This window comes from Pelobates fuscus, chromosome 4 (assembly GCF_036172605.1).
Source record: "Pelobates fuscus isolate aPelFus1 chromosome 4, aPelFus1.pri, whole genome shotgun sequence".
NCBI classification, from domain to species: Eukaryota; Metazoa; Chordata; class Amphibia; order Anura; family Pelobatidae; genus Pelobates; species Pelobates fuscus.
Window position 1 is genome coordinate 99837587 of NC_086320.1, and position 12919 is coordinate 99850505.

General features: G+C 39.7%; 1 protein-coding gene across 1 annotated transcript in view; it reads left to right on the forward strand.

Moving 5' to 3' along the window:
- PRKDC (protein kinase, DNA-activated, catalytic subunit) overlaps window positions 1-12919 on the forward strand; it is a 167699-nt gene that overhangs the window by 131634 nt on the left and 23146 nt on the right. Inside the window, exons 65-72 of the mRNA XM_063451401.1 lie at window positions 20-205; window positions 336-560; window positions 1478-1586; window positions 1895-2006; window positions 4201-4387; window positions 9288-9462; window positions 10173-10351; window positions 11096-11276. Of these exons, the coding sequence (XP_063307471.1) occupies window positions 20-205; window positions 336-560; window positions 1478-1586; window positions 1895-2006; window positions 4201-4387; window positions 9288-9462; window positions 10173-10351; window positions 11096-11276 (1354 nt within the window). The remainder of the gene's footprint in view (window positions 1-19; window positions 206-335; window positions 561-1477; window positions 1587-1894; window positions 2007-4200; window positions 4388-9287; window positions 9463-10172; window positions 10352-11095; window positions 11277-12919) is intronic.

The window sequence follows — 12919 nt, forward strand, 5'->3', positions numbered from 1 at the left end:
ATAAACATGTTTTTGATAGGCCCTACAGACAAACTTTGATGATGGAGACCCTACAGATGCTGAAAAAGATTTCTGGGAATTGGCTTCACTTGAATGCTACAATCATCTAACAGAGTGGAAACCACTGGAATACTGTTCAACAGTCAACATTGACAGCAACAACCCTCCAGATCTTGGCAAAATTTGGAGTGATCCTTTTTTTCAAGTAACTATGGTTGAATATGTTCACGATTCTTAATTAGAAGTTTAAGGAAGAACCAGAGTTGTGAAATGTAAATCAGTTATTCTTTTCTGTGGTATCTCATCGTAATGTTTAATATGTGTTTTCTCAATAGGAAACTTATCTTCCGTACATGATACGCAGTAAGGTAAAGTTACTTCTTAATGGGGAAAATGTCCAGCCTTTGCTTACCTTTATTGATGAGTCAATGAAGGTTGAACAGAGAAAAGCCTTATTGGAAACATTTTACAGCCAGGAGCTGAGCCTTTTGTATATCTTACAAGATGATTTTGATAGAGCAAAATATTATATTAACAATGGAATTCAAGTCTTCATGCAGGTAATTCTGTTTGCAATACTCTACTTGTGTCTGTTTTGTTTGTTCTTCCTTTTCCTTCCTCCCTGCCCCCCATACTGATTAACGTATTACACAGAAGTTAGAAATGAGACTCTCAGTAGGATACACATGAAATAGTTCACACATATAAATATATATGTTAAATATATATAAATATAAATATATATGTTAAATATATAAGTTAAACAGCCGGTTTCTCTAATAGTCTGTAGATGGAGAGGACACTAGCACATTCCAAAGCTCTCTGTGTCGTGCCTCAGTTTTGTGCACACATTCATGGAACTTGTAGATTAGTTATCAGTTTTCTACTTAAAGGTGTCAACGGAACCACGTTTCCCAGAAGCCTTTAGTAGGCTTCTTGATGACCTATAGAACTGTGTTTTTGTAGTAACACTGCTTAGATGAGAATGACAGAATGGGTAGTCTTTCCGAGCTCTGACATCCTGTGCCTTGAGGGAGGTGGGAAGAGAATGCAGGGTTAACACTGAAATTACTTGATAATTTAGAATGCAAAAAATACAGCTAAATCAATTATATATTGAATTGCTTAATTATGTGTTATCTCAATACTTCCCCCTAGCGTGCACTCGCATTTTACATGCTGTCAGTTGCTGAGGCTCTGCATGCTGCTTTCTTGTTCATTCCTAGATGTCATGTTGCAGGTGGAGCTTTGGCAAATAACTTTTAGACTCGGCTAGTACTATAACTTTTGAATCCTTTTTTAGAGCTTGTGAATTCTGTTTTGCATTTTATTATCGTATGGGTATTTTTTCCCTGTTGCTTATCAAACTGTTATAATTGTGATCTTCTTTTTTTTTTTTTATAGATTTAAAGTTGGATCGGTTGTAATTCTTTTTTGTCCTTGCAGGTTAATAAATACATATTTTTTTCATTCCTAGAATTATTCAAGTATTGATACCCTGCTGTACCAAAGCAGATTGACTAAACTACAGTCTGTCCAATCCCTTACTGAAACACAAGATTTTATTCACTTTGTTGGCATTCCCGGTATGTACCACAAGGATTATGGATTTATTTTTTATAGGACAGCCTTCTACTGTTTCTACCATAACACAGTGCTAGATGTTCCCGGAACCGTGCACATTATATCCGGGAACTAAATAATGGTTTTCTTTTGTTTCATAAAATGTAATTCATCTGTAGACATTTCCTTCGCTATCAGTGTTTTTTTTAGAGGTTTATTATATCCCCCCTGCCCCCGTCCCCATGTAATGTTGGACATTTTGCAGAAGTAAAAATACATTTACCATGATTATGGCAGCTGTTTGCTAAGTAGGATTTCTACTTGTGTCTAGGTAATTTATCTTCTCTGCCTTCACTGAAAAGACTTTGCCATATTTGGACTACAAGATATCCAGATGAAAAAACGGACCCGATGAACATCTGGGATGACATCATCACTAATCGGTAACTTTTTTACCATTTCTTTCAGTGATACAAAATCCACTGAGTAGGTTTCTTTCTATATTCATACTAGTGTTAGACATACAATTGTGTATTTTATAATGTTCACCGGCTTAACTTTTTAGTATTTAAACTTTGAAAATCAGAATTAGGGACCAAGGTTTTATGGCATGAATGTTCACTTAGCTTCAGAAATTGGCAGTCCTCTTCTTAGTGTATTTTCCATTTCTCTTTGACGAGTTAGACATGGATTATTTTTTCTCTGTTTGTTTTTGATTTCCGTTATTTGAAATGGCAGTGTTTAAAAAATATGTTCTATATTTTTTTCTTAGTTTAGTATCTGAGTTCTGTTCAGGTCTGAGGCAGGACACTTGTAACTGTGTGAGAGAGAAATTAGGGTCGGGTAGGCCTGCAATAAAGCTAAGGAATGAGGAGATGTATCTATGCTCAGATGAAGTGAGGGTTATTCAAGCAAAACAAATATGTGGGTATGAATAAAAGAAGCGGGGGGGGCAGAAATTGCAGAAAAACTTCATTAGAGGTATGCATATAGGTGAATTAAACAAGTTAATAAGCCAAATATATTGAGTAGGGCTGGTAAAACTACTATCTATATATTAAAAAAAAATGTAAACAAATATGTATATATACACACAGCAATAATAGAGGTTACAATAACAAAGTAGTGGAGAATAAAAATAAATTAGTAAAAAAAATTATAAAAGGTGGGCTACATACAATAAAATGATAATGTGCAGTGTAAAGTCTTGATGTGGTCCTCCAGAAGATTACCTTTTGCTTATGGCAGTAGATCAACTGTTGGAGCTCTCAGTTCTGTTTAGGTCTGAGGCAGAAAACTTGTAACTCAGGCTTTTTTTATTCTTTTATTACTATCAAATAGTAGTGTTCGTGTAAAAAGCAATTTCAAACAATAAAAATACCTCTGTCTGTACCACACTGCATTTCCAATCCTCCAATAACACACAAACACGTACAATACCAAAAAACAGTAGAGCGCTACATAACCTGTAGAGTGCAATACTTGTGAGAGTGTACAAAAATAGATAAAACACTTCACTTTCTTTTGTTTATTGTCCCATATTGGCATATATAATGGATTGAGCAAGCCATACAATGGTGAAACACATTTCTGGAAGCACCATAAGGACTCCATAATATTGATTGGTATTTTATATGTTTTTTTTTGTTTGTTTTATATATACTGTGCTGATAAAGAAGGGTGATATGGTCCTAAACCATATACAGTTTCTACATTAAGCCAGGACATTGGCTCTAGTTTTCGGAGTATAATGACTCCCATATAATGAGTACCATATATATCCTATTCAATTTTAAAGTGGTATTATACTATTCTGCATATTTCCTTTATCCTGAGATATCCTGGAAGTAAACAGTTACCTCCTGCAATTGCCTCATAGAAGAGGGGAGTGGTCACCCGAAATGGACCAAAAATATTCTACATACCAGAACTAGGTTCATTATCTCTGGACTATGTGAGTGTTAGATTTAGCACCTCACCATTTAATACAATTTTGTAAGGTTCTACACTATTGTATATACACTTGACTGTCAAGACAACAAACAAAAGACAGTTAAGTGTTTTATCTATTTTTGTACACAAATTACACGTAGTATTGCACTTTAAGGGTTATATAGCACTCCACGGTTTTTTTTGTTTTTTTTTACTAATTATAGCTGTAATAGTGTAAAAAAAGCCCTCAGCAAGCCCTGGTCGAAATTATCATGGATGTTTAAACGGACCTGTGAAAGTTACGTCATTTCAGTCCAGTTATGAGGAATGGGGGCTGTGCAAAATCTGGCATAGCTTTCAGTAGTAATTCATGGTTTAACATAAGTGCATTATCTACATATATAACATGTATTCCTTTAACTATTTCTTCTTGATTTGAGTACACATTGATTCATCAGTGGCTTATGTCATGTCCCTTGTACAACAGTTTCTAAACAAGAAGCATATCAGAATTCTGGGCTTTTGAAATTCAGTGAGATGCTCTACACTAGTATAATCGTCTAGCGTAAGATTTGTAACTGGAAGCTTACTTTATATGCTTTAATATGTATTACACATGCGACAACCACCTATCCAGCATACCAGTACACTACTGTACTCCTGTATTGATATTATGTAAGTAGGTATGGCTTTCCATGTTTGTAGGTGTTTCTTTCTGGATAAAATTCAGAGTAAATTGCCCAGTCAGCAGGCAGATGAAAGCATGGAGATGGATAGTATTAAACATGAGGATGAGCCAATGGAAGTGGACACACCAGGAGATGTGAACAGTTTGATCAAAGAAAGCAAATTTACCATGAAGATGAAGATGGTGGACAGTGCCAGAAAACAGGTAAATAACAAGCTGTATTATCCTGAGAGTAACTCACAGCATGCATCAGCAATGGATCTCAACCTCGGATTGCCAAATACACAAAAACAAATCTGTAGTCTTCAAATAATTTTCACAAGCCTTTAATACAATGAACAAATATTTTTCTTGGTACATTCACATGTAGTATTTTAACATTATTTGGTTTGAACACTAAATATGTTTGAGGTTTAATGCGTTGGTGTATTAAGACCTATTTTCCAATATTTAACTGATTGTTTTCATATTTTTTTTTTTTAAATGCAGGTTTGTACAACAGTGCCTGTTTCGCCCCAACAGCGTTTGCAGGCTCGATTTTCATATTCATAGTACAACAGTTGAGACATGTGGAGTATGCATACATTTTTTAAGGGAATAAAATAACATTGCGGTAAACCAAGCTTTAACTATCTGGAAGTATAAATGATTGATATTAGATTGGCCTTACTGGTTAAGGTAGCGCGTTGTATTTCTTATGCCTGTACATTGTTTAGAAACAATTTGTGATGGTATGTGTGGCGAAACCAACCTCGCCACTGGGCCCTGGAGAAGCCTGTTTGCTAGCCTCCTACCTACTGACTATGGCCCCTGGGTTATTTTGGGCATATTGTACTGTATATTGCTGCTACTGGCCCTTTTAACAGCATCTATGGACATATTGGGACTTTTGGGACTACTGTCCCTTTAAGACTGTGAAGCATATTCGAGTGTACTGCCTGTAATATTATATATGTATTTATAGATGTGTTAAGTTTATCCTGGGTGATTTGTATGCAGCATTCTGATTGTTCGGTAGAATCACTCCATTCAGTATATTGAGTGAAACTACCGAACAACCAGACCACCCAGGAATGAGTGTGCCTCCAATTACCGTTTGCAACAATGTTGCAAACAGGTAATTGGCAATCAGTGCAGTGTGGTCTTTGTCCTCTGGGTGGCCGCCATTCGGGAAACAAACACGTGGCGGCGGCCATCTTAAACTACCGAACAGCGGTGTTTTGCCGTCGAGTGTCTGGAACTAAAATCGGACACTTGACTAGGCAAACACCGCTGAGACCTCCATACTTCCAGAAATTCGTATGGAAACTACCGAATGACCCGCCGTTCGGTAGAAAGAGCCCCATAAACAAGGGAATTCATTCAAACCCTCTCCAGGCTCTATAACACAGGCAATTCGCCTGTTTTCATTCCCTTGTTTGTGACCGACCGCAGGGCCAAAATGCATGGAACTGTTTTCGGATACTTTACCCATGCGGTCGGTCAAATCTTTGGAACCCCATATCTCACGAACCATTCATCCGAATTACTTGAATTTTGAATATGTTGTCCCCCTGAATAAGGGCTATCCAGCGATGCTGGATTTAAAGGTGTACCCCCGGGTTTTGGGGTACATCCAGAACTTGGCTGAAAAAGTGTACCGGATAATTGGGTTTAATGTTATCTGAGGGGAGGGGATGTGTGGGCTGAACCATGTATGTGATTGGTTATTTTATGCCTCCCCCTGGGTGTGGCCTGTATGTGGATTAGTGTAATAAAAGCCAGGCTGGATGAGCCAGTCGAGAGTTCCTGTTTTAACCTCAAAGTGATGTGTCGTCTCATTATTGGGGGAAGGATTTATTGTATGCTGTTCCAGTTGACTGCTAGGGGTACAAGCCTATTCGTATGGTTCCTATTCAATGGTCTACAGCATTCATACGCTTGGGAGAATTTAAAGGTTTCTTGGATTCGGTGATTATGGTGTCTGCCAGAGTGCTTGGAGTCCTCAGGAAGCACTAGGAGCATCCATTAACGGAGGTACCAAGTCGGGGTGCCAGGTGATCCGTTACAGTATGTGCATGCTAGCGAGTAAGATAGGTGTGTTCTAAGCATATTATCCTGCCAGTCTTTTACCAGTTAGTGTAGGGAAGAGACGTGTGTAGCATGGGTAGGCAACGAGCCTAAACTAAAATTTAACGTGTATGCTTTTATATGTTGTGTCTCAGTATCGCAGATTTGTCTGTCTGGGGACTAGGTCCCTGGGATTAATCCATAGTGCAAGACATTGTTAGAAAAACTACATTTTTGTTCGAAAGGGTGGCCCATAGGGGTTAAAGGGCCTCTCTGCAGAGAAGTCTGCCTACTAGCTCGTTACCGTCGGCTGTCTCAAGTGAGACACTATATTTAACAGAACCTCTGACTGTAGATCATCGCTGACCATCAAACTTATATATAGTACACTGATTAGGAGCAGGAGTTCAGTTGTCGGCATAGTAATTGGCAATCTTAGCTGAAACAGCTATTTCCATGTGTTAAACGGCAAACTGTATCAGTAGTCCCCGCTACGAGATGTATAACATGCCTGCCCTAACTATAGCAGGCAAGTTAAAGCTGTATTGGCGCTGCCTTAGGGTAAGGGTTATTTGGTCTACAGGCATAGGACTAGGTAAGGGTCTGTGACAGGTACTGCTTCACAAAAGTGGGTAAAGATCAAAAGAAAATTTCAAAAACAAAATTAATTCGCTATAGGGGTCCCTGTCTCCTTGCAAACTCATTCGTTACTGGAGTCGCAGTTCAGGGTGAGCCCCTCAATATTTAGACTTGTATCAACGTTTAGACTTGTAGTGCGAGGGAGCGTGCCGAGGCGGGCATAGTGCTCAGTAAGGTAGATATGGCCGCATGGTAGAGGATTTACTACTCGGTGGTCCCCTGAACTATGTGGTATGTGTAGGGCGAGTATATCCCCTCTGCGCCTCCTCTTGCAATTGAGACAGGCAACAGTGTTACATCAACAGTGATAAGAAAAGAAAGGGAGAAAAAAAACCCCCAAAAAACGAGAAATGCAACGATAAGAATAACACATAAAAGGAAACACTCCTTGGTCAAAGGAAAAGCCCCCTGCTAGACATAGTACATACTACTAGGTGTATCCCGTATGGTAGGAGGCCGTGGGTGGTCAAGTCATACATCAGCAGCAGCAGGTTTGTGGCCTGGAAGCTCCCCGCAGGGTGATAGGGTTGTCCGGCTGCGGTCGGGCGCACGCATCCACCAACATCACAGCAAACTCCCAGGTGCGATGGGTGGGGGTTGGGTGCGATGGGCCCCCATGTAGGTTATCCATATTGATTAGCTAGGTGGTGACCGCTGCGTAAGAGTCCGGTGTTGAGCCCTTGGGGACAAATGGCGTGATCCTTGCCGGACCCCAGGTGTGTACTGGTGAGGTGAGGTTGGTTTGTCCCCCCTGGGAGAGCGAGTCCTGCGGTAGGCCCAGGGACTGTAGTATTGCTTCAGCGTCCTTGATGTTCTGGATCTGGTGTAAGTTTGCTCCCTGTCGAATTTGGAGCGTACGGGGTAGTTTCCAGCGGTAGTCTATCTTGTGGCGTTGGAGCAAGGCGGTGAGTGGCCGGAGCGACCGCCGCCACGCTAGGGTGCTACTGGAGAGATCAGCATAGAAAGTCAGTTCCATGGTCTCAAATTGGAGAGGTGTTTTTCCTCTTAGGGCGGTAAGGACTGCAGCTTTGTCTTTACCATTGTGGAATACCAGTATAACGTCCCTTGAGGCCATTGCTGGAGCTCCCGTGGGTTTGGGGATCCGAAAGAGGTCAGCAGGTTCAATCGTTTTGGCTTGTCTGGGTTGTAAGATGGTCGAGAACAGTCGCCTCACCATGTGTGGCAGCTCCTGCTCCGGTACTGCCTCTGAAAGCCCTCTCATTTTCAGGTTATGTCTCCGCCTAGAGTCTTCCTGGGCAGCGAGGCGTCTTTCGTGCTGCTGGGCCTGTGTGTGTAAGTCGTGCACTGCCTGCTGTAGCGTGGTAATGTTTTGGGCATTTGTTTGTGTGGAACCCTCTAGCGTGCTGATGCGGCCTGTCAGGCCTTGTAGGTCGCTTCTCAGTGCTGTGACATCTGCAAGTATGTTCCTCTGCAGATCTGCTAATAGCGTTTTCAGTATCGCCGTGGTGACTGGCTCGGAGTCTGCTCCCTTCTTGCTCTGTTTAGCCATTAGTGTTGGGGCAGGGGCAGGCTGATATTCTCCATCTGCCTCTTCGGATAGTTCAACGGAGAAATCCGAGCAGCCGCCATGGAGCGCCGCCATGTTGTGCTCACTGGCACCTCGGATTTGTCCCCACATTTCTCCGATAGTCAGCTATTTGGTATCGATGTTTTCGTCTTTCGCCCCATGTGGTCTCGGGGGGTCTCTCCAGGCGTTTGGGGTTTGCAGGGGTTCAGGCCAGCCGTTAATTCCGCCGTGTGTAGCTCGGAGCTGCAGGCACATGCGACCGTTCGCTTCAGCGTTCAAGCTCCGCCCCCTTGTTTTCATATTTTTGTTTTCTTTTATAATTTTTCTTGCAGTGAAACATCGCACCATATACCTATTAAACATGTCACAGTATGCATAGAAATTGATGGAAAGCAATTTTTACACTAAATTTAAGATTATTATGAAGTAATAAAGACCAATAAATAAATCTTACTAGTCTTTTAATAAATGCTGCAATTCTTTCTTTGTTTGATGTTAGAATGTTTTATATGATTGATATTGCTTTGAACATCTGTTAAGCAAAACCTTATAAAGTGCATTAAGCTGGCACTAGAAATGTATACCTTCTGATTTTTTATAAAATGACAGGCATTGTACTCTAAAAACACAGATGTCATTGTTTTTATTGTACAACAGGAGTATTCAGATAAAGTAAAATTGATGAACAAGGAAAAGTGTAATCTCAATTATTTTTAAAGTTGATTTTTAACTTCCATGGATCAGTAGCATTCTCTAGTGGTTCTTTGATTTACTTTTCAGTATTTTACTTGAATAAATGCATATTGTTGACTGTCTTTTGGACACATCGTTTGTCTGTTTTTGTTTGATGCACAAATATAACAAAATAATTTTGTTTATTTTTAATAGAACAACTACTCTGTTGCTATGAAAATTTTGAAGGACCTTCATAGAGAGTCCAAACTCCGTGAAGACTGGCAAGTAAAGTGGGTCCACAGTTATTGTCATTACAGTCACAGCCGATGTCAGAGCCAGAGTTGTCCAGAAAAAATACTTACTGTGTTAAAAACAGTCTCGTTGCTAGGTAATAGAACTGTATGATTGTCAAAGTCCATTATTCCTTTCGTGGTGCAGCATACTTTCCACAGATAAATCATTTTTTTTGTCGAATATGAAAAATATTATTGTTTTTTTTCTTGTTTGCTTTTTTTTTTTAAATGAATGGCTATATGACAAGTTTGTTATTTTGCTCTTTCTTAACATAACGTATATGGTTTTTAATTTCCAAAATTAGCTGGCCCGTATTATTGTATGCATTTGTGTTGAGTGTAGTGCAAGTATATGTGTTTGTGAGTGGAGGGGTGTGTTTGTGTGCAGGGTCAGAATGCGTGTGAATGCTGGGGGTGTATCTACACCCCTCTCCTTGTCATTGGCTCACCCCTATCCCATGTCACACAAGCCCCCTTACTCCATATGCAGGCTAGCTGAAGTTATTTTACTTTTGTGCGATTTAGAAGTAAGTGTTTATATTATTTGGATGAACTTATGCCATTTAACCCACTTTGTCAAGACATATTTATTGGAACTGGATAAGATAAGAATCAAGGTTGCAAATGTGTATAATTATTGCTTAGACCAAACTAAACAAAGCACTTTTTGTGAAAAAAAAAACCAAGAAGGCATTATAATGTAATTTGAAGCTGTTTATTGTTGCACTACATACATTCCAATATATATATATTTGTTATGGTGTGGTATATATGTTTAAAATTGCTTATATTACATTTTATACAGATGAAAGCAAATCTGAATATTTAAATAATAATCTCCGGGCATGTAGAGATCAGAACATTTTGCTTGGTACCACCTACAAGATTATGGCTGATGCCATCTACAAGGAACCAGACAGTCTGTGTCACATTGATCAATCAAAGGCCAGAAAATTACAAGAGATTTCACAGTCCCAAGAAGAGGTAAATAGAATAAAGAACGTCCTATGGAGCAAAGTCAATTTCAAGATATTGCTCAAGATATTTGCATGCCTTTTTGAAGAGCTAGCAGTTAAGTGTTTAGGTGTGGTGTGTAGTTAGCAATTGTTTTGGATCCCTGAAGTCCAGATTTTGTTCCCTAAACCAGTGAAAGAGTGTGTTAGTTTTAGAACATTGGTAAATGATGGATAATGTTGCTAATAATAGTGACTGGTTATTGATATGGAGTTTGCAAGGTAACAAACGTTCTACTTAAAAGTGAGTTTACCCTATACAACATCAGCCAAACAATGTGATCCAAATTTATTTGAAAGTAGGCAGTTGTCTTGGATCCCTCAAGGCTAGATGTTGTTTGCTAAACTAGTAAAGGTGTGTAATTTTCCGAATATATAAGCCAAATAGTGCAATCCAAATTTATTAGAAATTGATGTTGCCAATACAAAAATGGAACTTCTGAGTGAGTGCTTATGCCGTGGGTGCTTAGCAGGATCTTCAGTTTGAGTTAGATCACTCGTATATAGTTGGACGTGGAAAAGGAGGACAGAACCCACAGCCCCCCGAGCACCATAACCACTACTTAATGTGTAAAGAAGTATTCCAACATAAATAACAGGATAGTGGTGAAGTTTACTGTTTAAGAGTGTTTTGCTTTATGATTTATATTCCATATATGTTTTAGGTGTGCCTCATTTGTGAAGCGTGTCTTAGTGAATGTTTATTTTATTTCAGATAGGGGTAGAACTCTACAGGAAGTCTCTTCATCACTTGAACATTGCAGTTAGGAAGGCTTCTGAAGAAGAGCAGTCTCTGTCTGTAGACAGTGTGGATGTCAATGGGGTTATTAAAGCTTACATGACTTTGGTAGATTTTTGTGATGCACATCTCAGAAAAGTGGAAGAGAAATCATCAGGTAACAGACATTTTCTGTGTAACTTTTTCAAGACTGTTTTCAAGACGTGGTGTGTACCAAACTATTTTTTTATATTAAATGGTACCTGTTGTCAGGCCCAGGGTGCATAATTCATTGTTGCACAATAGTATATTGCCATTTAATGTAATTTGTGTAGTGCATATATGAATTGACCACTTGGTTGCAAGGTCAGATGACAGAAGGGGTAATGTAAATTGCATATGATTGTAAAAAGGGGACAGATGGTTTACCATATGGATTGACCCTTTGATTAATCAAAGGCTCTACAGGGTGTGAGATTCTACACTGGAGATGACTGGATATCTAGTTCCAAGCTATGCAGGGTGCAAGATTTTACACTTGAGATGCCTGAATGTCTAGTTCCGATGTAAACTAGCTGACTTCAGCCATATGGCCTCTGCCTCATAATTAATAAGACAATTTCTTTGATATGTTAATGATCATTAGCCTTGTGTTTAAGTATCATATCTAAAAGAAACATTAATATGTACCCACGGAATAATAATTAAGTCTCAATTTTATCATATTTAAAATGGGACAAGCACCATCTTCTAAACAAGTCCAAACATGATTGGCATAACTTAACCATATGGGAAGGAATTGCGATGTCCACTCTATTGGGTCACAAGTAAGAAGCGTGACATATCTATGGAATGGAGAAATGGTAACAAATTTATAGATGTAATTACATTTTCTGTGGTAAGTACAAAAGAGTAGATAGAAGGAAACGTTTATATTTGGATTGATGTGGGCCTGGAACACAAGGGGGTGGTCACTTATTGTCTCTATAGATACGTCTTTACTCCACCTCTAGGCCATGCTTTGTAATCCGCAGGATATTTATCCAATGGTACTGAAATGTGTATTGTACTTGCCTGGGGGCTAGAATCTAATGCTAAGTGAGTCACCACCTTTCTTACCAGAGAAATTTGATTGTCATCTATATTTTTTGTATGCACTGTGACTATTTTTTTGCTCATAATAAATATTCCATTATTAAAGGACCACTCTAGTGCCAGGAAAGCATACTCGTTTTCCTGGCACTAGAGTGCCCTGAGGGTGCCCCCACCCTCAGGGACCCCCTCCCGCCCGGCTCTGGAAAGGGGAAAAGGGTTAAAACTTACCTTTTTCCAGCGCTGGGCGGGGAGCTCTCCTCCTCCTCTCCGCCTCCGTTCCTCCCCGTCGGCTGAATGCGCACGCGCGGCAAGAGCTGCGCGCGTATTCAGCAGGTCGCATAGGAAAGCATTTCCAATGCTTTCCTATGGACGCTTGCGTGCTCTCACTGTGATTTTCACAGTGAGAATCACGCAAGCGCCTCTAGCGGCTGTCAGTGAGACAGCCACTAGAGGAAATAGGGGAAGGCTTAACTAATTGATAAACATAGCAGTTTCTCTGAAACTGCTATGTTTATAAAAAAAAATAGTTAACCCTAGCTGGACCTGGCACCCAGACCACTTCATTAAGCTGAAGTGGTCTGGGTGCCTAGAGTGGTCCTTTAAGTAATGCCTTTGTCTGGTAAAGAATCACATTACCTGAAGAGACTAATTAGTGTTTTGTAATTGCTTAAATATTGTGCTAAGTTATATTTGGTGTGTTTTTCTTATTAAGTTACCTGGGAGACC